This window comes from Nesoenas mayeri (assembly GCF_963082525.1).
Source record: "Nesoenas mayeri genome assembly, chromosome: 7".
Lineage (NCBI taxonomy): Eukaryota > Metazoa > Chordata > Aves > Columbiformes > Columbidae > Nesoenas > Nesoenas mayeri.
Window position 1 is genome coordinate 35010035 of NC_137551.1, and position 22108 is coordinate 35032142.

Below are 22108 nucleotides of genomic sequence, written 5' to 3' on the forward strand. Positions count from 1 at the left end.
CCAAAGGCATGGCTATTAGGTAAACAAGAAACTGGTCAAAGTACAGCTAAACTGGCTGCAAAAAGACTTAAAAAAAGGTGATAAGTTATGTTAATTTTTATAGTAAACAGCAAGGCCTTCTTACACGTTCTTGGAAGATGTGTTGTGCTATAGCAGCTGCCTATAAAACCCAGTGAATGAGGTAATGTGCCAAACTTCATCTGAAACTAAACCATCTTTTGTTTCCCTGATTACATTAAATAGGACAGAAATGGCTACCTGCACTAGGAGCGTTCAAAGACCAACCTTTTCTTTTTGCCTTTAAAATATAAATTCAATTAGTTACTTCCATGCTTAAGCAGAACTGCTGCTGAAATTGTACTCTAGCGATAATTGCAATTCAAGAATGATCTAATTATATACAAGTCTCAGTGGCTGCATTCCCACGTTGCTTCCTACAACTCGGATTCACTACAATACAACTTTTAAGTGACAATCACATCGTTTGCAATCATCCTCCCTTACGACTGCATCGCTTTCTATATGTTTAATGAGAATGGAGTTAGTCTATTAGTAACCTTACAATTAAAAAAAGTGAGTTTCTACCCACCATTAAATACAGAAGAATAGAAAGACACTTCAGCTGCATGTAAAAAAAAAAACAGCTGATGGGGTAAACCATACAAGGGAAAGAACATTCTTTTAATTAAGGTACTGGATTAGGATTCAAGTACCAGCTTTACTTTTTGGCTCTGCCACTCGCTTCCTGTGTGACCCAGGGCAAGAAACTTCATCGCCCCACAGCTTGGTTTTTCATCTATAAAATGGACGGTGACATTTCCTTCTCCCACTCTCTCCGCATTTCGGTTGTGAGCAATTACTGAGTGCTGGCACGTTGCCTTGGACAGCAAGTATCCGATATTAATTGAAGCCTCTGGGTAGTTCTCCAATAAAAAGCTAAAAATCGACTGGTCTGCCTGTCGCAGGATCCTCACAGAGTTTTACATCGCCACCATTTCCCACTGCTGCAATCTCAGCCATTTGTATCCCTTCAGTCCTGCTTTTGAAATGGAGGAGGAGGGGAGAGGAAAATGCAATCGATTGGGGTATCCCGAACATTAAAACTACAACTTTTTCCAACACAAAATATCCTGGCCAACTCGAATGGACAATTCTCCGCTAACTTTGTCAACGTGTATTCTTTGCAATACAGAGAGGCTGCCAACAACTTTCTGCTTTTTTCTTCAGTATTTTCTACTCCCATTGTAAAAAAGTCAGTGCAATGGTTTTGCCAGGTTTGTAAATGTGAATGAGACCATCTGAGCTAAGCCGACTATTTTAAGAGGGTTCTTGCAAGTAATTACAAGGTAAAAAAATGAGAATACTTCACACCTACATTCTGACTGAAAACTACTCAGCCCTGCTGGCTCCAGGCTTTTAATTGTCAAAAGAGTTCAAGGTTTGGAAAGTTATTGGCATTGAGTAACACTGGATATTCCTAACTAGCATTGTGTCATTATTTGGCATGATTTTTGCTGGGATACTTCCCAAATCTGTGACATAATCAGAGGGTTCTCTACATTACACTATATAGTCAGATGCTCATGTTAGTGTAATATGTTACCATGTTTAATACCATTTGCTATTACTTACACTTAATCAACTCTGGAACCAGTTAAACCATATAGGAAAAGCAATTTCAGAGGCTTTCAACTGACAGTTTTCCACACACAACTTGACCTAAAATTATGACCTGAAGTTTCTAAGATGCGGTCTACATACGCAATTGCCTCTAAACAAACATCCATAACTCTCCCCAACCCTATGGGAACTGAAAATTCATATGAAAATAGAAAAAAAGCACAAAAATAACTTCTGTAGAACTGTCTTAACTGTCAGAGTTTCCCCTTCTGGCCAGCCTTAATTTACTGCTTCAGCAATTTTATGCCCAACCTCCACGATTATTACAAGCTTTCAGCAACACAGAAACAGCTGAGCTCTCTAACATCAATCCCCTCTTTAGGTTAATGTCCCAGTGCAGTATATCTTGAAAGACTCACAGTAAATTCAACACAGGTATCTTAGGGTGCACATTCCCATACATACATTTTCAAAGCAAACTAACAACTGCACACTTTAGCTCATCAAATTAAAGGAAGTAACATGATTGAGTGTGTAGAACTCCAAGATGCAGATGGGGATTTGTAGAAGTCACTTTTGGACTTCTGGTTTGCTCTCTCATAGAGTCTGAGCATCAGACAATACTGAATATTCGCCCAGGGGAAATCAGGGCTCCTCTGGGTGCCATCAGCTGGGTACCCAGCACCCCACATCACTAGTCACTTCTGAAAAGCCTCATTATTTACTTTCCTGCCTCTCTATAGGAAAGGAATAGACATTTAAATAAATGACATAATCCTTATTACCATTCCATTCATTCATGCAGGTCACTATAATTTACTGCCAGGAAAAATAAACTCCTGCATAATATTTCTCAATGTAAGACATTCAAAAGGCTCAAAGGGGGAGAGAAGGTGAGAGGGCTTCTGATAAATATTTGCTCAAGTGACCGCATCATCATGAACACATTTGCTAAAAAAAAAATACAGGTGAAGAAATTTACGGTCAACATGGCACATGCCAGATTGGGACTGGGGTGGTAACAAGGAAAAGAAGCAGGGGACAGAGAAGGGGAATTTTTAACCAGTTCTGTTTCAACAAGGAAAATTCCCAATATTGCAAAGCTGGGGTTTTCCTCCCACGTAGCCCACTGAAAAATAGTTTTAAGCAAAATCAAAGTTGAGTCAAACTAAACTCCCTAAAGCATTAAGCAAAAAAAAAACCCCAACAAACACAAACACCACACCTCCAAAAATCCCACAGCTCATCACCTTCATTACATTCTTCTTGGGCCAAACTCTGAAAATCAAGCCTCAACCTTGGGGAGCCCATGTCCTCCAGGCAGATGGTCAGCAGAGGACCGAGGCACACAGAACACAATTTACTATCATCTCTGGCAGGCACTGCTGCTACACCCTCCATAAACTTTGTTTAAACAAGTGTTCAAACAAAAATGGCTTGTCCAGTCACTCAGTTCATCTCAGCAATATACCCACAGCTCACCCTACCGAGCGTGACAAAATATCGCCAAGGCTCTAAAAGTCCTCACTGCTTTCAGTGTTGGCCACCTAAAACCAAGTACAGGTGAGCTGCGTGGCTCACAGACCAGCTTTGAAGACTTAAACGGACCAGGGCTGGTGGTAGGGCTTTCCCAACGCAAAATTAGCTTTTCCTTCCTCTGCTCCACAAAGTCTAGCTCTCACACTGGCATTTTCATAGGGAATAGTTTCATTTCTTGCTGCCTGAGAAGCTGGCATTTGTTTTATTTTGAATTTGGGGGTTTTCAGCAGATTTAAGTGGTCCCAGACAAAATGAGACACTAATTTTAAAGAGCATCCAAAACAATGTAAGAGATGCATTTTTATTAATGTAAAAACCAATCAAGAAATAGGGAAGTGAAAACTTTGTCACTGTTTTGGTCATATAAACCCATACTCACTGTAAGATTCTCCATAGAAAATAAGTCAGTCACCAGCCAAAAATAGCTTACAATAATCAAATTCATTGTTTGCTTTCAATCTTGATTGATTAAAAGTTTTATTCATAGAACTTGTGAGGCTCAGATCATCCCACAAGTCTGGAGACAGCAAAGCCCATTCAAGAAATACTTCAGAAACTGCAGTTGAGGTCCCAAAAAGTACTACCAGCAGGTCCCATTATAACAGCCAAACCGATTCCTTTTGGACAGCAATGCCTTCAGAATCAATAAAACTGCTCACACTCGTCCAGGCTAACCCACTAAAGCAAGGAGGAATGGAATTGGTTCCTGAGATTTCAAGCCTTAATTTAGCTAAGCACTTAAATAAATACATGTAAGCCTTATTAAAGTCAACAGAATTTAGTGTTATTAAGTTAACATTATTAAGCATGTGCTTAATAGTCCTGCTAAATCACAGCTTTGCTACTACTAAAGATTCAGGCAGCTTTTTAGAATTCGTCCTCAGGTAAAACCACAATTTTTGTCACCTGTGTTTCAGGGACTCCTCATAGCCCATGCAATGGGCTATAGTTGGATCTCTATGATACTGTTACACTACATTTCACGAAGCTTTAGATGTACACTAAGTTAAAAGTCAATATCTAGCTTTTCATTTAAAAATAGTTTCAGCTATAATAACAGCAACCTAAAGGATCACTTTACCTATTTTCATAACTGCAGTTATTAAAATTTGTGTTGGTACAATTGTACAAGTAATAATTAAATTGTAATACTAATGATTAAAATTGCATCAGTATTTATTATTAGGTCATCATGGAAAGCTTGCAGGTGTATCACAGCAAAAAGAATTCACTTGGACACACAGATTTCACACCTTTGCCAAGGCACAGGTACATTGGTTCTCCAGACACTACTGGACATACAAATATATAAAGTTATGTAGTGAGATCTTCTCTTTAGATGATTCTTAAGTCATCTCCAAAACTAATGCAAAATGTATCAGCTTAACTCTAAATGTCTTAATGGAGAATTAAAACATCGTCTTACTTACCAACAACGTCAAGATGGTAGGTGTGATTAATGGATCCGTACTGGTTTTCCACTATGCAAGTGTAATTTCCCTTGTCAGATGGGACCACACTCTCCATGATGAGGCTCCAGTGCTGGTTGCGGACCTGGAAGGTTGTAAAGCAGAGGTTGGGAACTTCACCAGCGTAGTTTCGCCCTCTCCCAATCCAAAAGAAACATTTTCTGAATAGTTAACCCTTTGTAATCTACGTTTAAAAGCCTTTTTTGTGCTTGGCTGATGGTTCTGGAAACTGAAATAGTTTATTTATTCCTGACCAGGTACAGCATGGCTGCAGCAGAGAGAGCTTTCTTGCATTCTGCTATAAATTTACCTCGTCCCTGATGCAAGCACTGCACGTGTTGGTGCGCACTCAGTGCTACCAGCCTAATGAGATGGCACCAATTAGCAGCAGTCATCTTACCAGGCTTTATAATCTCTCCATCCACTCTAGAGCAAATGCACACCCTCAGGATATTCCATACCTGCCTCCAAACAATCATCTGATAATATGATTGACCCAACAACAATATGGGATGGGTATAATCCCCTAACATCTAAGTCTCTGTCTTTCTCTACTACTCAATTACACAGCCCACAATTTGGAGAAACAGAGTACAAAAGGGCAACATTTGAGATCCCTCCACCAGGCACACAGAGTGGCCACACCTCTCGCTGATCTGGGGTACCACAAGAAAGAAAAGATGATGCTGCCTCATGAAAAATGGCTGAAGAAAATCTTCACAGAAACAGAGCATAAGGATTTGCATTTATTTCATGCACTCCTTCTCGGACAGAACATAAGAAAGGTGCTGGTGCCGTTCCCATTTGAACTCAAAAGAAGTGTTGGCATTGGTCTTGCAGAAAATAGGATCCAGCCCAATACTGGAAGGATATAGAGTCATCCGGTACGTACATATATTTCCTGCATCATAAGTTGGCTCCCAAAATGACCTTTTGCTGGCTATCCACTAATCCCTTGTTTTAGCATTACATTTTGACAAAGCACTCAAAGATCTTAACATCATGTAGCTGTAATGTACAACTTTTAAACTGCAGAGTACATATTTTAGCAAATGGAATAAAAATACAATCTGGTACAGTCATTTTAATCAGCCAAATGGAAAGCAGTAATTCAGTGCAGTACACCAGAAAAAAATTTATGGACCATTCAGTGACGCTTCCAGTAACTATACATTCTTAAAAGATCATTACAACTATAGGTCTGAAATCCTGCTTTGTGCCTGGCTATTGTGTAGGTCCTTATCCAGCAGGAAAAGGAGACACAGGGCTGTGTCCTCAGGGCCAAGAGCTTAAACCTCGTGCTTGCTGGAGGTTAAAATGTCTTCAGTTCAAAGCCTGAAAGAAAAGTCCTCTCTGTAAGGAGCTCCTGGCTTCTCTAGTCCCCCCAGCTAGTCATTAACTCATTAGTTAGACATTACTATTACTGTCCAGTTATGGGCTAATAATATTACCTAATGACTGGCCACGTGGGCTTTGAGAGACAAAGAAAACATAGACAAGACTACAGCAGCAAGTGAAGGGCATAGTTGCTAATCTAATGTCACAGAAATGTGTGATACAACCTCAAAATCTCCAGCCCAAACTTACAGCTCCTCTTCCCCATCCCTCCTCTTTATAGTATACATCAAAACCATATATTGATTCTCTTTTTCCACTCTTTGAAGAGTTAAGAAACCAATTTATGAAGCTACAAAGGGTTTATCAGTGTTATTTTATTGTCTCGTTGTTCTGCTAAGCAACTTTCAAAGTCAAGGTTTGGGTCAGGAAGAATTACTGTCATAAACCATTGGTAAATAACAAATAAAACAGCTACATATTTTGAATATTTTACTTCTTTATGAGCTATTTTGAGGGAAACTTGGTCAAAGTGACCTGAATGTTTTGTCACTATAAGTTACATCACACTTCTCAGAATCGAAGTGTCTTTAACCAATTTGATTGCCAAACAAGAAGAGATCATGATTCCATGAAAGATTAAAAAAAAAAATGGTAACAAGCTGTAAGTAATTAATTTGATGACGAAATAAAGGAAATTGTTTAGCATTCAGCAAGAAAACATAACTAATTTACAGCCACAAGTGGATATACTGGATGGCAATATTAAAAAGTATTTGTGCAATTTCCCTTCTTGTAACTCCAATGAGAAGAGATAATATCTTTATAATAAAACAACAGCTTAAGCCTCTTCTGTTTGAACTAAAAAACCACTGTAGAGGCCCAAAGCATTTATGACACATCGTCACACAGCTGGATTTATGTCACGGGTCTGGATTCAACTAGATTCAGCTTGTTGGCTTAGTGCTTTCTGGTTACAAGTGCAGCACCATGAAGCCCAGAAAAGCTCCTCTTTGCTGGGCGTGACGGCATCTTCCCCAGTGAAGGCTCCCAAATTGAAACTTCAGTTCTCAGACATGTGACGATCCTGCCATGTCCCCGCAACCTCCCAGTTTGCAACACCCTGATCAGACAGGCTCTGTTAACATGTTTTTAAGTAATGTGCCTTCACTATTTAGTCTCAATAAAGCCCATCTTTCGGCAGCAAAACTGGTGCCGTTACTGACAACCAGCATCAGGATCACACCCATCTATGTAAAAGGTAGTTTCGAAAGAGGTTCAAAACAGAGTTTCCACAGTAGACAGCTCTTACATCAGCCTTCTACACACAGTTTAACTATAATAGTGATATTCCTTTTATTTTGGGGGAAGGGGTAGACCCACCCTTGTGACTCTTTTCAGTGGTGCCCAGTGACAGGATGAGGGGCAACGGGCATAGACAGAAGCACAGGAGGTTCCATCTGAACATGAGGAGAAACTTCTTTCCTGTGAGGTGCCAGAGCCTGGCCCAGGCTGCCCAGAGAGGTTGTGGAGTCTCCTCTGGAGACATTCAAACCCACCGGGACATGACCCTGTGTGATCTGCTCTGGTGACCCTGCGTTAGCATGTCAGTTGAATTGGATGATCTCCAGAGGTCCCTTCCAACCTCAAACATCCCATGATTCTGTAACTAAACCTGCAAATAGATGGTGTCTTTGGTGATGCAGGTTAAAGCCATTAGAACCCTCCTGGTTGCTTACTTGGGCCCTTCTAAGTGAAGATACCAGTCGTACGATTCTCCAGATATTCCCTAATGAATTCCCCTGAGTAATATCAACTGGGTCAATTTAAGCTGTTTACATAGATAACTGGAGCTCACCTGGCAGACAGAACATATTAGGGAGCTCATGTGAATTATTCCACTAGGAAAAAACATGAGGGAAACAGCAAGCCGCTGAAAGCAGGAGCATCCTCAGCAGAAATATGCAGTCCAGCAAAGGACAAGCGTCCACAGCTGGAGACTGATAAGCTGGAGGAAACTCTTCCAGCTCTCCAACCTGACTAACTCCTTGCCAGTTATTATCCTGTTTTTTCTATTATGTTGTTCCCTGAAGCTCTACTTCATATTGAGTTCTTTCAAAATCCTGGAGAATACCCACATAATTCCACCCACTCTCTCAACTGCTCTTCAGGATATGTCTTCCAATTTGTAATTGCCTTTTCTAGATATAGAGAAATTCAGGGGATAACCACATTGGAAGCATGCTGAAACACAGCTTGAGACTTCAGGTACTTTGTCACCAGTTCAATAACTGCTTTTGTCATTTTTTAAATTGTTTTGCAATACCTATTTTTATGTTTTATCTGTGCTTCATACCCAAAAATGGTATTTTATTTGCAAAAGGATTCAGATAATAAATATAATCTCAACATGGTTTTCTTTTTTTTCTGACTAGTTATGGAGACTTCCAGCAAATCACTGAGGTGCTTTTTTTAGCCATCTTCTCCATCAAATTTTTAATCAATTCTTCCAAACAACATCTCCAAACAACTCAATTTTTAAACTAACTTATCAATATCAAATGTATACAATTGTCCCTTTAAGACATAGTTTGGAGGTGGGAATCAAAATGCCAAAAAATATTGATCAGAAATCCAGGAAAGGGGAAGGGATGTTTCATAGAAACGCTGTGCTTTTGGAATATCACATAAAAAATTGTGGACAGTTCTGTTTCATTTTCAAACATGTGTCTTGAGTGAACGGATCCATCATGAAAAGTTAACACTTAGTAAAAAATGGCCAAAGGGGGTCAATTTTATACGAATTTCAAAAGAAGGATTAGAAACCAAAAACCCCACAAAATCAGCACCATTTAGACACATACTGGTACTGCTCAGGAAGAGGGAACAAGTGCAGAACATCCATGCAAAAGCCATATGCTTTAACAGTTCATATAGAGTCAGAACTCTTTCTTTACTCTGTATTTACCTGGCTGAATTTAAATGTGTATAAGATGACTGTAGTGATGAAGCTTATCAAAATGCATATGTGAAAACACACACCTGTCGATACATAAACAGTAACAGCTGATAGAAGAACATTTGCTTTCTGGGTGGCATACAGAAAAGTAAAGGCTCCTGTGGCGTCTCATAGCGGATTTAGATTATTAACTCAAATAAATTATTAAATGCCTTTAAATGCACAAGCATCACTTTAGAGACATAAAAAGAGACTAAAAAATATTTAGACATTCAATAGCTGAACCCTTTCTCCATGCTGTAGGGACTTTGTGCGTACCTTGAAAATAATCAGAAAAGGTTCGATTCTGAAATCCACCACCCAGAATTAGTCATGGTGGAGGAATTTTGCTCTGGGAGGTATCTTGGCCAGCACATACACCCTCCTGCTAGCTCACCCGAGTGCAAATTGACTCAAGACATTCCCCAGTCGGAGGGACAAAGTGCTGCAGGTCACTATCTGATTACGATAAAGAGAATACAAAGAAGAGATTTCTTAGCTCAAGGCAGTAGGAGAGAGCTGGCTGAAGGATTACTGGAAAGCTTCACGTTTTCCTTCCCTTCACTTTGTTCTTAAAGCCTTCAAGGGATAACTGCCCCTTCCGAAAGGGATAGATGGTGTTACATCAACTGGTGATGGAAGATACAGTCAACTGGGCTACTCTAGTCACTCAAAGTATTATGAATATTAAAGTATCCAGCAGAAACGCTTTACATATAGCAATGTTCAGATTCAAAACAAACCAGTGTACAAAAATCATCATAAGTTGCTGTGATACCTGGCTGAACACAAACCAACATGGAAAGATTCAGTCCTTTCTGAGGATCCCTTCATTACAAAGTTGTCAGTATAGAGGTGTCAAGAAAATACAATTCTCTCTTTATTTCTGAATAATTTTGAACTAAGCCTGCAGTGACCTCATCTTGCCCCCCTAACAAGAGGAGGACACATATTTCAGAAGCTCTGGAGGACTCATTCTTTAACACCCATCCACTGAAAACAAGCTTATGTCTTAAAAAGATGATTAACCAAAACACCGACAGAATCCAAAATATACCTAGATTGGGTAAGCAGAATTATGTTGGTAAGTAAACAGAACCAGATCATTTAATTTTTTATGTATTTCTGAGCCACAACTAAGTCTAAAATCCGCAGCTGCGTCTCCTCTTTTTTTTTTTTCCTCTAGACTAAAAAGATGCAAGAAGTTATGATTTAGAATTATAGGTATATACTTCACTTATCCAGCTGGCTTTAGAAATAGGTGTCTGTGGTTTCTTCCCAGAGTACATACATACCTAGGAAATTGTATACATTTGATACATATGAGCAAAAATTTAATTTGTGTCACTTAATGGGCAGAAGCCTAAATGAGCTCAACCAGACCCCTAACACAGTCTAGTAGTGGCAGCAGGGAGCTCCACATGGACTGATTTACTCCACTAAAGATCAACCTCCCAAACCAGAGATCAGGTATCTCCATCCTGCCTTGTAAAACACACATTTTCCTTCACGCTTTTCAAGAGTGATATCTGCATTTCCCCTTCATGAGATGTAAAGTGTTCAAATAATGTCTCAGTTAGTACTGAAACAGTTACTATTATTTTCCAAGGATTAGTTTGGTTTTCCCTTCTTTTTTTTAATTGGGTTTTTTTTGGGGGGTTGTTTTTAAAAAAGCACCAAGAAAAGTGAAAAATCACTGAATTGTAGCCAATTTGTTAACACTCCATAGCGTTATGAAAGGCAGAAGGTGTTGCCAGGTGTACACTCATAAGCAACAGTAATTTATGGTGTAAGCAAACATAGATGGAAAAGTCTACTTAGATAATTAGTGCTCATGCGGCGAGATTTTCTGGGCTTCGCTCTCTGCTAACACAAATGTTGGAAAAACTGACACTTTCTACAGTAAATCCAGCTAGAGAGGAAAGGAGACTACGGCTCGTCCTCCTCTGCACTGGAAAACTTATTTTTTGTACCAAGCAGGGTCTGAGTCAACAGCACACGGAGCAATATACACCCTGGCTCCATCAGGGCACCGCAAAACCTGGTAGCCCAAAAATACTGCAATGCTGGGGTAAGTAGCCCCCAGGGCTCAGTCTTGCGCTTACGGTGTCATCTGGAAAAGTCTCAACTTCCATCTTAATTACCATTAAGGATCTTAATTACCATGAGGAGCTCTCAGCTCCTCAGCAGAAGTTCTAGGCTGGGGCTTACAATAGTGACACAAGATAACTGCGAAACTTCTCATCTTTGGAGAGGAGTTGCTGAGGTGTGGGATACATAAGGAAACCACTGACGGAAGGGTCCAAGAGGAGGTTGAGGTAACTCAGAGATACGGAGAGGTATGGCAAGGGTAGGGCTTGAACAGCAATTTCCCATTGAAGTCCCGCACTCCCATTCCCTGTGAAGAGTGGGATAAGATGACCGAATCCTGACTTCTGACCTGACCCAGGCAGATACCAAGAGGTTAAAGGTCCGTGCACTAACCCACAGAGCGAGCTGGCCTCCCTAAAATTCTCTCTTAATCAGTAACCATCAATTTAGCATGAAACGTCTAATCTGAAGCTGTTTAAAATTCAAACAAACCCTTGTAAGTAATTGCTGTTAGTTTCCTTCAAATTCTGCTTCCCATTTTAGTTTCACAGACCATAAACTCTATAGAAAATAATAACTTTTGACTTCCAAAGCTTTCCTTTATTAAACTTCCTACAATCACCAGGGTGGATGGTCACGTTTTCAGCAATGTCGCTGAAAAGGAATAGAGCAAAATGGTCTTACTCTGCTTTGCAAAGTCACTCTTTAGCTTTCCAAATAGGTCTCTATAAATAATCCTTAGCTGCACTGCTATGCTACAAGCTTGAATTTGAGAAAATAAAAAAATAACCGCCAAAGAAACCATCCACCCTTCCCCAGAAGAAAACAATTACTTTTTTTTTGCTTCTACATTTGATTCAAGGCCATTAAAAGATTTTCTGTTGACTTCAGCAAGTTGGTTTTTTTACAGCCTTCGTCAAGAACAGAAACTGCAAAATCACATCATCAGAATGTACCTTGTAGCCGCCAATACGATGCTCTTGTTTAAATTCTTTCCCATTTTTCAGCCATCGCATGGTCGGTGTTGGGTTTCCCATCGCTGGACAACGAAACTTGACAGTGTTTGCTGCTGGCACCGCGTGTAGCCTTTTCTCCATTTTGTCTGTGTGTGTCCAATAAGGTGCCCCTGTTTCAATGAGACACATCCAGAAATACATCAGTATTCAGAAGCTGAGCTCCCTTTCCAGCCCCTTCCACAGACATGAAGGGCAGCACGTATTCATTTCAGCAAAGACAGCGTGGTTTAGAAAAGTACACGACTGGAAATCATATGTCACAAGTGTTGACCGGAGTTTTGCAAACAGCTCAGACTTGAGTGTATAATTTATTACAAAAGTCCAATAATTAAGCACAGATATCCTTTGGTTTGTGTATATCAAGTAAGACAGAGGGACCAAGTTTTTAGTAGACTCAAATAATCAAACACTTTCCACCTCAAGTTGAGTTACTGTGGGCACTCAGCAAACTTTGAATTCTTGGACCCCAGCTCTGAAGCCAGAGAGACCAAGTCAGAAGACCTGTTGGAAGTCTTAGTCTTAACCCTTCCCCATCTGTTAGATGAGAAATAAACTTACCTACCTGCCTGGCACCACACTCAAACTTACAGTGTACCACGACAACGTGAGCTGTGCTGTCACTGTCATAGAAACCATAAAAATATCTTTACAAATGAAGGAGCAGCAAAACTCAGCAACAGCGCTGATCACTTTGCAAGGATTTCTTACTCTCATGAGCCTGTCCAAGTCCAAATGTTCACTGATGTCCAACACCATGGCACAAAACCAGAGCAGGTCCATGAGCCCATGTTTACTGTAGTGACCACTTTTGCCAGCTTCTGGGTCTCACCATCTCCTGCCCATGTCCTGGCCAAGCCTGTGCCCACATGAGGAGCACATGGAAAACCCCCTTTTTGCCCAGGTTCTCAGTCATTTGTCATGTACCAATATGGCAAAGACAGCTCAACAAAACATACAACTACCCATCTGTTTTTACCCTCCATACACAAGGTTACCCCATGCTCTGGATCCACGCAACACTTTGGCTACATTGCATAGCGTTTTCATAGCATCGCTTCAGTTGTCTCACCATAACAGTTTTTAAAAAGTTAAAGATTCAGGATCTGTTTAATAGTAGGAAACATTAATTTCTTTTACAATGGAGTTTTCCTGAAGCAAATCAGATTAGTGTGGAATTTCTAGTGCTAGAGGGGTCCAGAAAAATAACTCCATTTCTCTGAGCCCTGTTTCATTTCCTTCATTAGCAGCCTAACACTCCACTATAAATAAACTCTTCCGTTCCTCAAATATTTATAACAGTTCTTACAATCAGTGCAAACTCAGAAATCCTGCCACCCCCTCTCTAAATAAAAATACAGCTGGACAGAAAATACAGGAATAAATCCTTTTACAACGTCTCTCTCAGGATAAAGAAAACATTCCAAAAGCAAGCCTTATAATGATGCTAAGAACGATAAGTGATTATTTTTTTTTTGCTCGAAGTGGCAATTAGTGTTAAAATTAATGAAGTAGAAAAGCAAAGCAAATTTGTACATGTAATCAAAATAGAAAATCAGGTAACTATTGAAAATTAACTGCAACACTAAGAAATTGTTGCATAGACTAAAGTGAATTAGGGATGCAAGGAAAATCACTGTTAACATTATTTGCTAAAACCAGGATCACATTAAAATAACAGAAGACTTTAAACAAAGCCAACCGACGGAATTAACTACTACATGCAAAGACCAAATTACATTACAATTGCACCAGGCAAAGGTGGAATTACATGTTGGTATTGATATATTAAAAGGATATTTTCTCTGGATTGCTAAACATCCTCCACAAGGTAATGTGTGGTGACCACTATTGGGCCCTGCCCACAGTTCCCACAAAATCAAAGCCAACCAACCATCAGAACCAGTTGTATTGGTATCTCAGAGCACAGAGCCTAGTTTTGACCTCAAACGGGCAACACCAAACCAGCAACTTTGTAACCAGCACGGTCACTTCTCATCATGTCTACCACATGCACCTTCTCACAGCTAGAGAGCATAGGAGGCTTGGATGCACCCACTGGCACAACCTCAGAACCACAGGCTCCACCGCTCGCCCATGGTGATGCTGCCCTGCAGCACAGGCTGGATGGACCAAGCTCTGGAGAAGCCTAAATCTCTAAGTCTAATCTAATTAAAACCAATTAATGGTTTTAAAGTAAAGGAGGGGAGATACGGTCTAGACATGAGGAAGAAATTTTTGATGCTGAGGGTGGTGAGAGCCTGGCCCAGGTTGCCCAGAGAGGTGGTGGATGAACCATCCCTGGAGACATCCCAGGCCAGGCTGGATGGGGCTCTGAGCACCCTGAGCTGGTGAAGATGTCCCTGCTCATGGCAGGGGTGGCACTGGATGAGCTTTGAAGGTCCTTTCCAACCCAAACTATTCTATAATTCTAAGGTCCCATTGGGTTCAGCCCAGGATGAAGACATCTGAGTTGGTCAGGACCCAACCACCAACAGTTCCCACAACAAGGCTGCTTCATGCAGCCAGGTTTCTACTGCATTCTACTGCAGCTCATCTTCTCTTTTTCTTGTATGTAACCCCCATTTCCATCAAGTCTCACCCTTTAAAAAAACTCTGCTTCTGGAAAATAAGTGCTCTGATAAGCTTCATGGACAACAAACGCAGAGGGAGGAAAAACTTCACTTCACGGAAGAGGTGGAAGCAGAGAAGAGGCCAGGAGAATGCAGGCAGGAATGAAGAAGAGCAGCTCAGTTCTGTGCCACAGAGAGAGCAGGGAGAGGAAACTCCTCGGGGAGAAAGGACTTTGCTTGGAAAGCTTCCCCTCGCACAACCCTCCCATCAGCATAACCTGCAACGCTCCCAAATTACGGGGCCGGGGGGGGTGGTGGTGGAGACAAACATGCGGATATCACATGTTGAAAGCACTGCCTGAAAATGCTTCAAGACATCCTCCCATTTTTCACTAGGTAGCAGCATCTATACTGGCAGCTCCTCAGTACGTTTAAGGGAAAAAAGAAAAAGGCAGCAACATCCACAAACCGTAACACTCACCCTCGCTTTGTGGTTTCATACAGCTCTGATCTGATTAACACACAGCATTTCTCTTTATAGATTGAGTATCATAACCCAAAAGCACCCTTTATTATTTCTCTTGAGAGGAAAAACATCCAGATTCACTAAAAGCAAGAATGAACGTAGTTAACGAGTATATACCCTCAAGTGCAGATCCTGTCCATCGCATCCCATCTTTGCTAATGGGACAGGTGGAAGGAGGTAGCACCTCTGATAGAAGTTCACAGTAACAACAGAGCAAACTCTGGCATGCAGTGGTAACGAGCAGCAGGGGAACGGGTGGGAACTCCTGATTGCTTTTAGAGCTCTCATTAGTGAAGAAAATATCCTGCTGACCCACACTGCACTCCCCTGCAAATACATTACATCTAATCAGGCAAATCTCCTGCATGCGAAATTGAAATTAGGCAGCCCAGGGGACCACTTCGCTTCAGGACACCTCAGTTTTTATTTGGACTTATCTAATACAAAGAAATACAAAAGTAGTCAACTCCAAGCCTGCCTGACAAGCACCTTGAGCAGGCAATAGTGCGCCTGAAACGGCCACATCAAATCCCCCCAAGGTTTTCAGTGCTATTGTTATTTGACCTTTAATTAAAAAACACTTCTAGGCAGCATCCAATTTTTGCTGCTCCCTTGAGTGGGTTTCCACTCTACAGGATTTGATGAATTTGAACCTTGTTTCATCCTTTCTGAAATTCTTCAAGGCATGAAAAGAAGAGCATGTGGATTGCATTTAGATACTTTTTTGTTCTTGGTGCCAATTTACCATTGCTTGGCTCAGAAGAAATTGTTTAAAGGGTGATAAGAAAAAAAAAAAAAAAAGCCACAAAGCTTCCAGTCGCCTGACTAGAATTCAAGGTGGAACAGCAGCATCTTCAAGGCTACCCAAGGGTCTCCAGAATAAATTGTTGGTGGACTTCAGTGCAACCATCACGACAGCTGCTGCCTTGCCTGCACCTAGTCAGGATTATAGAAAACCCTTAAGTTAAGGCTACCTCTCAAAATAATGAAGATGAGGCAGCAATTACCAACAATGTATTTTCCACTGCTGTCAAAGGAACTGATGATGATCAGCCCTTAGCTTTGTAAAAGGAAGTAAGTCTCAGGTCAATATCCTTGGAGGTGGCCCTCCAGAACCAAGCTAAGGCACCTCTTCAGGGCAACAAAGGGAAAAAATGAGTTGCCAACACAGCTATTTTGTGTGGAGAGAAGACTATTTTGCAGTGGAACCAATCCTGCACCTTCCCCACAAGCACTAATCCCTTCAACAAAAGCTGGAAGTAATAAAAAGCTATTCAGGATGCAGTCTGGAACAAATCTACCACAGTGTTTTTTCAGACAGTTAAAATATCTGTCAAGCTAAAAGGACACCAAAAGCAGAGTGAAATCTGCTATGCATGCCTTTTACTTAAAAATACACACAGGGCAAATGGTCAAATGCACATGTGTACACTTGAGTGCCCTCCTCTTTCAAGAATGAGTTGCTCCTTGCAGCTACGGAGCCACTTACAGCCTCAGCTGACTTCAAGAGCAGTTGTATTTTCTGGGCGGCCTTGAAAATTAGGCCAGATTTCCTCAACAGCCTCGCTGCTTGCACTGGAGAACCTTGGCCTCTGAAAAATATATTTGTAACAGAGGCAAAGAAAATTTAAAAAGCATAAAATAATAGTTACCATCGTAAATAAAACAGCACTAAAAGCCTTGTGTTTTTTTTTTTTAAATATTCAGGAATGAGAATGCCAAGGTTCCTTTTCCTGTGGAAGGCACTACAGCCATTTCCTGCCTCATCACATCATAATTAACATGCCAGGACAGCTGGACTTTATCAGAATTGTTTCATCAAAAAGCAACAACCTTTGAAGACTATGGCCTTTTGTTTCCATCTGTAAAGGCATAACCAGGCCAATTTCCATTGCTTATCCCTAATGATTGCAGCTGTAATTTGTATGTAAATTATCAGCTAAATTGTTTTAGATCTGCAAAGCTCAAACGGTGATTCAGGAAACACTTAAAGACTTCTTCTCTTAAAGAGCAGCAACCAGGGATCCTTGTGAGGGCCTGAAGTTCCCCAGGCTCTGCCTAAGCTAGGCCAGCAAAGGTGGTCAAGGGCATTTGGCCATTGCACACCCCTGCCTGCCCCACCGCACACTCAGGGAGGACTTAGACTGCTGCTCAACTCCTCATTCAGTTATCAATCCATTTTGCAACAGTTTCTTAACTTAGATGTGGCCTTTTGGACACAATATAAAAAACTAGAAGGTGAATGGCAAATAATACAGAAGGGAAGACTTAGAAGATGCTAAACATGCAAGCTTCAGCAGTTTGCAAAAGCACCATACCAAGTCCCACCCCTAACTTCCACACAGCTCCAAGCTTGCCAATTCACAACCCTCTTTCCTTCAGCACAGTTGCATTAATCCAACTGAGTTATTATGACGCAACTTTTCATTGAAAACAGACTACTTGCAGGGATGTGGTGGCTCACTCACTTTTACGGTGCCAGCTCTTCCCGTCGAGCGCTCAGATGTCCCTGTGCTTGTCCCTGCGCCCATCTGCAGCTTGCAAGATGCCCCAGAAGTTTGTGGGCACCTTGTAAAGGGCAATCTCATGAGGACTTGTTTGTGCAACACACTGCTCAGGAGAAATCTGTCTTCTCGCAGTTTCCTCACTTCTACACTGCAAGGGTTTGTGATCCCCCTGACATCCAAAATGTTTCAATGTTCACGCTCTAGAGGCATCTTTCATTTTCAGAGGGGAAAGTGTGACTGACCTCTGCTAAACACACATCCCGTCCCTGGCAGACGAAAATCATCAGTGGCCTTTCACCAGCTCCTGAATCAAGATTGATTAACAGTAACTTAAAATGATAGCTCATATTACAAGAACATCACCGGTGTTACGGAGTACACCACTGGGTAGTTCTCCCTGTTATGTGAAAGGGCAGGAATGGTTACCACGACATTAGAAAGCGTAGTTGCCTTGGAATCTGGTCCTTTTCTTTTTTTTCTATCTATATTCACTTCCAAAACCCATTTGTGCTCACAATGAATCTTCAAAGCCATCAGCACAGACTAGAAGCACAATTGACTTCACTAACAGACCAAAAATATTGCAAGTGCTTCTCTGACCAACACCAATAAAGCTCACAATAAAGCAGCAGCATACATAAGGATGTTTCTCAAAAGGAATTTCTACCCATGAGTCCTTTTCAGGGGAAGGCTAACATTGCCTGGCTTGGTGAGTTTTGCCTAGACAACTTCTTTTAAAGGCAGTGTCCCTCTTCCAAACTTGCCAATTATCTTTGCCACAGCATTCCTTTGTCAGAGCAGCCTCCAGCTGCTTAATCTCAGCCACTTCAAGCTGCACCTGTGAATCAGCCTGGGTTAATCACACTAACAGATGGCAGGGGCCAAATAGGCAGCTAAGAACTTATATCATTTTAAATAGCATCTAATGTTTCACAGCTTCAGACGAGGGCAGCCCTATACAACAATAACTAACTAGGGGAGGTGAAATAAGGCTCATACTTTATCATCTGAACAAGTGTTTCAAGCTCACAGTCCAGCTGCCAATTACTAATCAGGCTGAGGAGCAAATATATACCTGGCTACTGCCTCCGGTAACCAGCTGACACCTCCCATGAAGGATTTCTGTGTTCTGCGTGTTATTGACTTTACAAAGAACAAGCGATAGCAAACTACCAGTTACCAAGGGGATTTTGCAACATAGGGGCATAAGGAACCAATATTAATTTTCTGTATTTTTTTTTCTTTGTAACTGCTCTATTTAGAGTCTATTAATAGCTTTCCAAACTCTCTAGAGGGACCAAAGTTTAACATGGAGATAAGTTTAAGATTCTTTTAGCTCATTTTCATCATTCATAAATAACACAAAACATGGTTTTAGTGCTGGATTGCTTTCTTTGCAACAAATCTTGAGGTCCTTTGCAGACAAAAGAACCTCATTGTCTCCAAATTCATTCTCCATGGGGAGATTTCTGCCGAGATTAAGGATTGAAGGATTTGCCTCATTATGACTTAAATTTTCTTTTTGTAGTTTCCATACCACCTTTTAGCAAAGTGAGCTGGAGTTTTGTTTCTTCTGTTAAATTTCAGATCCGGTTCAGGGAAAGTTAGTTCATCTGCGAGACTCTAAACCAGACAGAGACGGAACTTCAATTCAAGAAGAAAGGAAACTGCAGAAAAGCCAGCAAGAAGGGAGAAAGAAAGTACAGACCAGTAAAGCGTGTTTAGAAGAATATTAGTTTATTTTTCTTTTCCAAGGTACGAACTATGTGAAACAGAAAAATGGAGAAGGACAAAGGTAACACTTTTTGACAGCCCATGCAGTTAACAATCAAGAAGCTCTGAAGGCAGGAGTGTGAAAGACAGGACATGATTTTCCACGTGGATCTTGACTTCTGGCAGTTCGCTGTTACTTACTCATCTGGTTGCTGTCATTCACAAAGTCCTCGGACCCATCATTGTCATCTTCATCGTCCCCAGAGGAAAGAGCATCTGCACATTAAAAATAACCAAGTCTTTAAACCAGCCTATTTTGCAGAGAAATAAACTAATGGGCTACATCTTAGATTATCTATCAAGGAGAACAGATATTATGCTAGTTGTGCAGGAGCTAAAGGAAATAAAAACTTAAGCCACAAAATGTGGGTTATTCTTATAAAACTTTAACAAAACTAGCCAATACTCCTGAAATGCTACAAAGTTTCCAAAGGGAGTTTGCTAATCCAAAAATCTCTTTCCACTTACAATTTTAATTTTTCTTAAAGACATTCATTTGAGCAGAACTGAGTGTCTCCAGAACAATTTATCTCTAAACTTCAAGGTTGTAGGACACACCTTCTACTCTTCAGATGCACAGGGAGAGAAAAAAAAAATGACTTGTATTCATTCTACTGGCTTTATCATCATCACAGCGACTCTGTATAATTTAATCCTGTCATAGTGGCATAAAACAGAGGGCTATTCAGCAGCTGTTAATCATTATAGATCCCATGAAGTAAAAAGAGTATATACAAACTGAGTCCATTTCAGGGTCAGGACAAGGGAGAACATACCTGAAATAACTACAGAACTCAGCTCAACTCGCTATGCCCGGGAGGACTGTTTCACGTTATAATATAACATGTCTTTATATCACATTTTACAGCTTCTACATGCAAAAACCTATGTTTAACTTACCTGTAACATTTACAATGAAGTACAGAGTATCACTGTCTAGGGTTCTAACGGCAGTGCAAGCATAGAGGCCCGAATCTCTGGGTGTAGCATCCTTAATTTGTAAATACTCCCCAATAATCACTGTCCTATTGTCGGGCCCCAAGGGGACCCCATCCTTAGTCCAACTGATCATGACGGCGTCTTTCAATTGACAGCGCAACTCAAGCGGTTCTCCTGGAAGTGCTGAATATACATCTGGCTGAGAGATTTGGTATTTGGTTGGCGGCTCTGCGAAGGTGGAAGGAAAAGGAGGAAAAAGAGGAAAGAGAAGGGAAAGGAGAGAATTTCCAACAAAAGTCAGTGAAGGCCCTTTTCATCCACAGAAATCAAGTTATGCTTAATAAAAAAGGTCTCATCCAGATTAGCCCATCAATGTGTCTTGTAAAACTGAACCATGCACAAGTATGGGATAGACTTTATTTTCAGGAAATTAACCACAAACAAAGTTCATCCGCTTTTTATCGGTTTCTCAGCATGTGTCTTGTCCCAAGTGCCACTCAAAGGCACAATCCTTCTCGATGGTCACTGAGAGCCATCTCTGGGGAGAAAAGTGCTGCTGAACCCCGGGGGCTTCAAAGAACTTGGAGGAGGCAGGAGGAGCTCAGAAAGGAAATTCAGTTTTATATCTTAGCACCTAGATCTACAATTTAAACAAATATTTATCTCTCCCCACTCAATTTTGTAGGTTGCCTTTTTTTTTTTTTCCTTTTTTAAACTGAAAAGAGCTGTGTTGGAAGGAAGAGATGGCCAAACCACCCCTCATTAATCAAGTTAATAAACACGAGTTCCTATATGCAGCATATAGGATGTCCTTTATTCTTCTCCCTGCACCCTTCCCAAAGTCTTTACATTTGCCTTCTACACTGCCAAGTTTGCTCCCAGCAACAGTCACTTTTAATTTTTACTTTTGCTTCATTTTTTATTTCACAGACTCTCCTGAGCAGAATAGAGCAGAAACCCGGGAACACAAGCGAAGCTTTCAAAGTTACAGCGTACACAGACGTTCACAACGAAATTGCTCATCCATCAGTTCCCTTTTGTAACCAAATCACAAGAATGTCAAATCAAAGCCTTTTTAAAAATAAAACCCTTGGAAAATGACATCTGCCTGCAGTTCAAAAGCTTTATCACCTTCTTCCATGTCCAGCTCTCGGGGAACCACATCCCTTGGCACTTGGGACCAGATGGCTCAGCACAGGGTGGAGGGAGCCCACACCTACGACACACTTGAGCTGTGCCCAGTATAGCGACTGCTTTTCTAACTGGTTTCTCCTTACAACCACAGGGTCCCTCTCCCACGAGCCTCCTGGCCTCACCAAGGCCAGCAGGAGAAGTAAATAAGGGAAAGCAGCCTCAAGACATCTCCTGTTTGCCCAGGAAGAGGGTCGGGTCACACCAACAGCTGCTCCCCGGCACAGGCACCAACTGGGCATTGCTGGGTGCATACTTAAATAAAACACACACCTTGTTTTATTTGCTTGGGAGTCTGAGGAAATATTAAAATAGGTGACTCCTCAGTGTCCACGCTTGTGTCTAAGAATAGCAAAACTCTGGAACCTGTGTTCTTCATCCTTGGGGCACAGCGTTGTCATTTTTGTACGACATCTTCAATAGAGAAGTCTGAAATAAGCCTCACATCTGAGCCAGCCTGTGGATGTGAGTCTGGAAATGCTAAAGCTCTGTCAATAGTGTAGTTTAAGGTAATCCTGTGAGGAGGAGGCAGTG

General features: G+C 41.1%; 1 protein-coding gene across 6 annotated transcripts in view; it reads right to left on the reverse strand.

Moving 5' to 3' along the window:
* Positions 1 to 22108, reverse strand: part of FGFR2 (fibroblast growth factor receptor 2) — a gene marked incomplete at its 5' end in the record, with an annotated part of 79628 nt that overhangs the window by 43606 nt on the left and 13914 nt on the right. For 4 of the 6 annotated variants that reach the window (XM_080347888.1, XM_080347889.1, XM_080347891.1 and 1 more), the window contains 4 exons: positions 4590 to 4713; positions 12009 to 12178; positions 19586 to 19660; positions 20345 to 20611. In XM_080347888.1, the coding sequence (XP_080204014.1) occupies positions 4590 to 4713; positions 12009 to 12178; positions 19586 to 19660; positions 20345 to 20611 (636 nt within the window). The remainder of the gene's footprint in view (positions 1 to 4589; positions 4714 to 12008; positions 12179 to 19585; positions 19661 to 20344; positions 20612 to 22108) is intronic. The other 2 variants (XM_080347890.1, XM_080347892.1) reach the window with 2 other exon arrangements.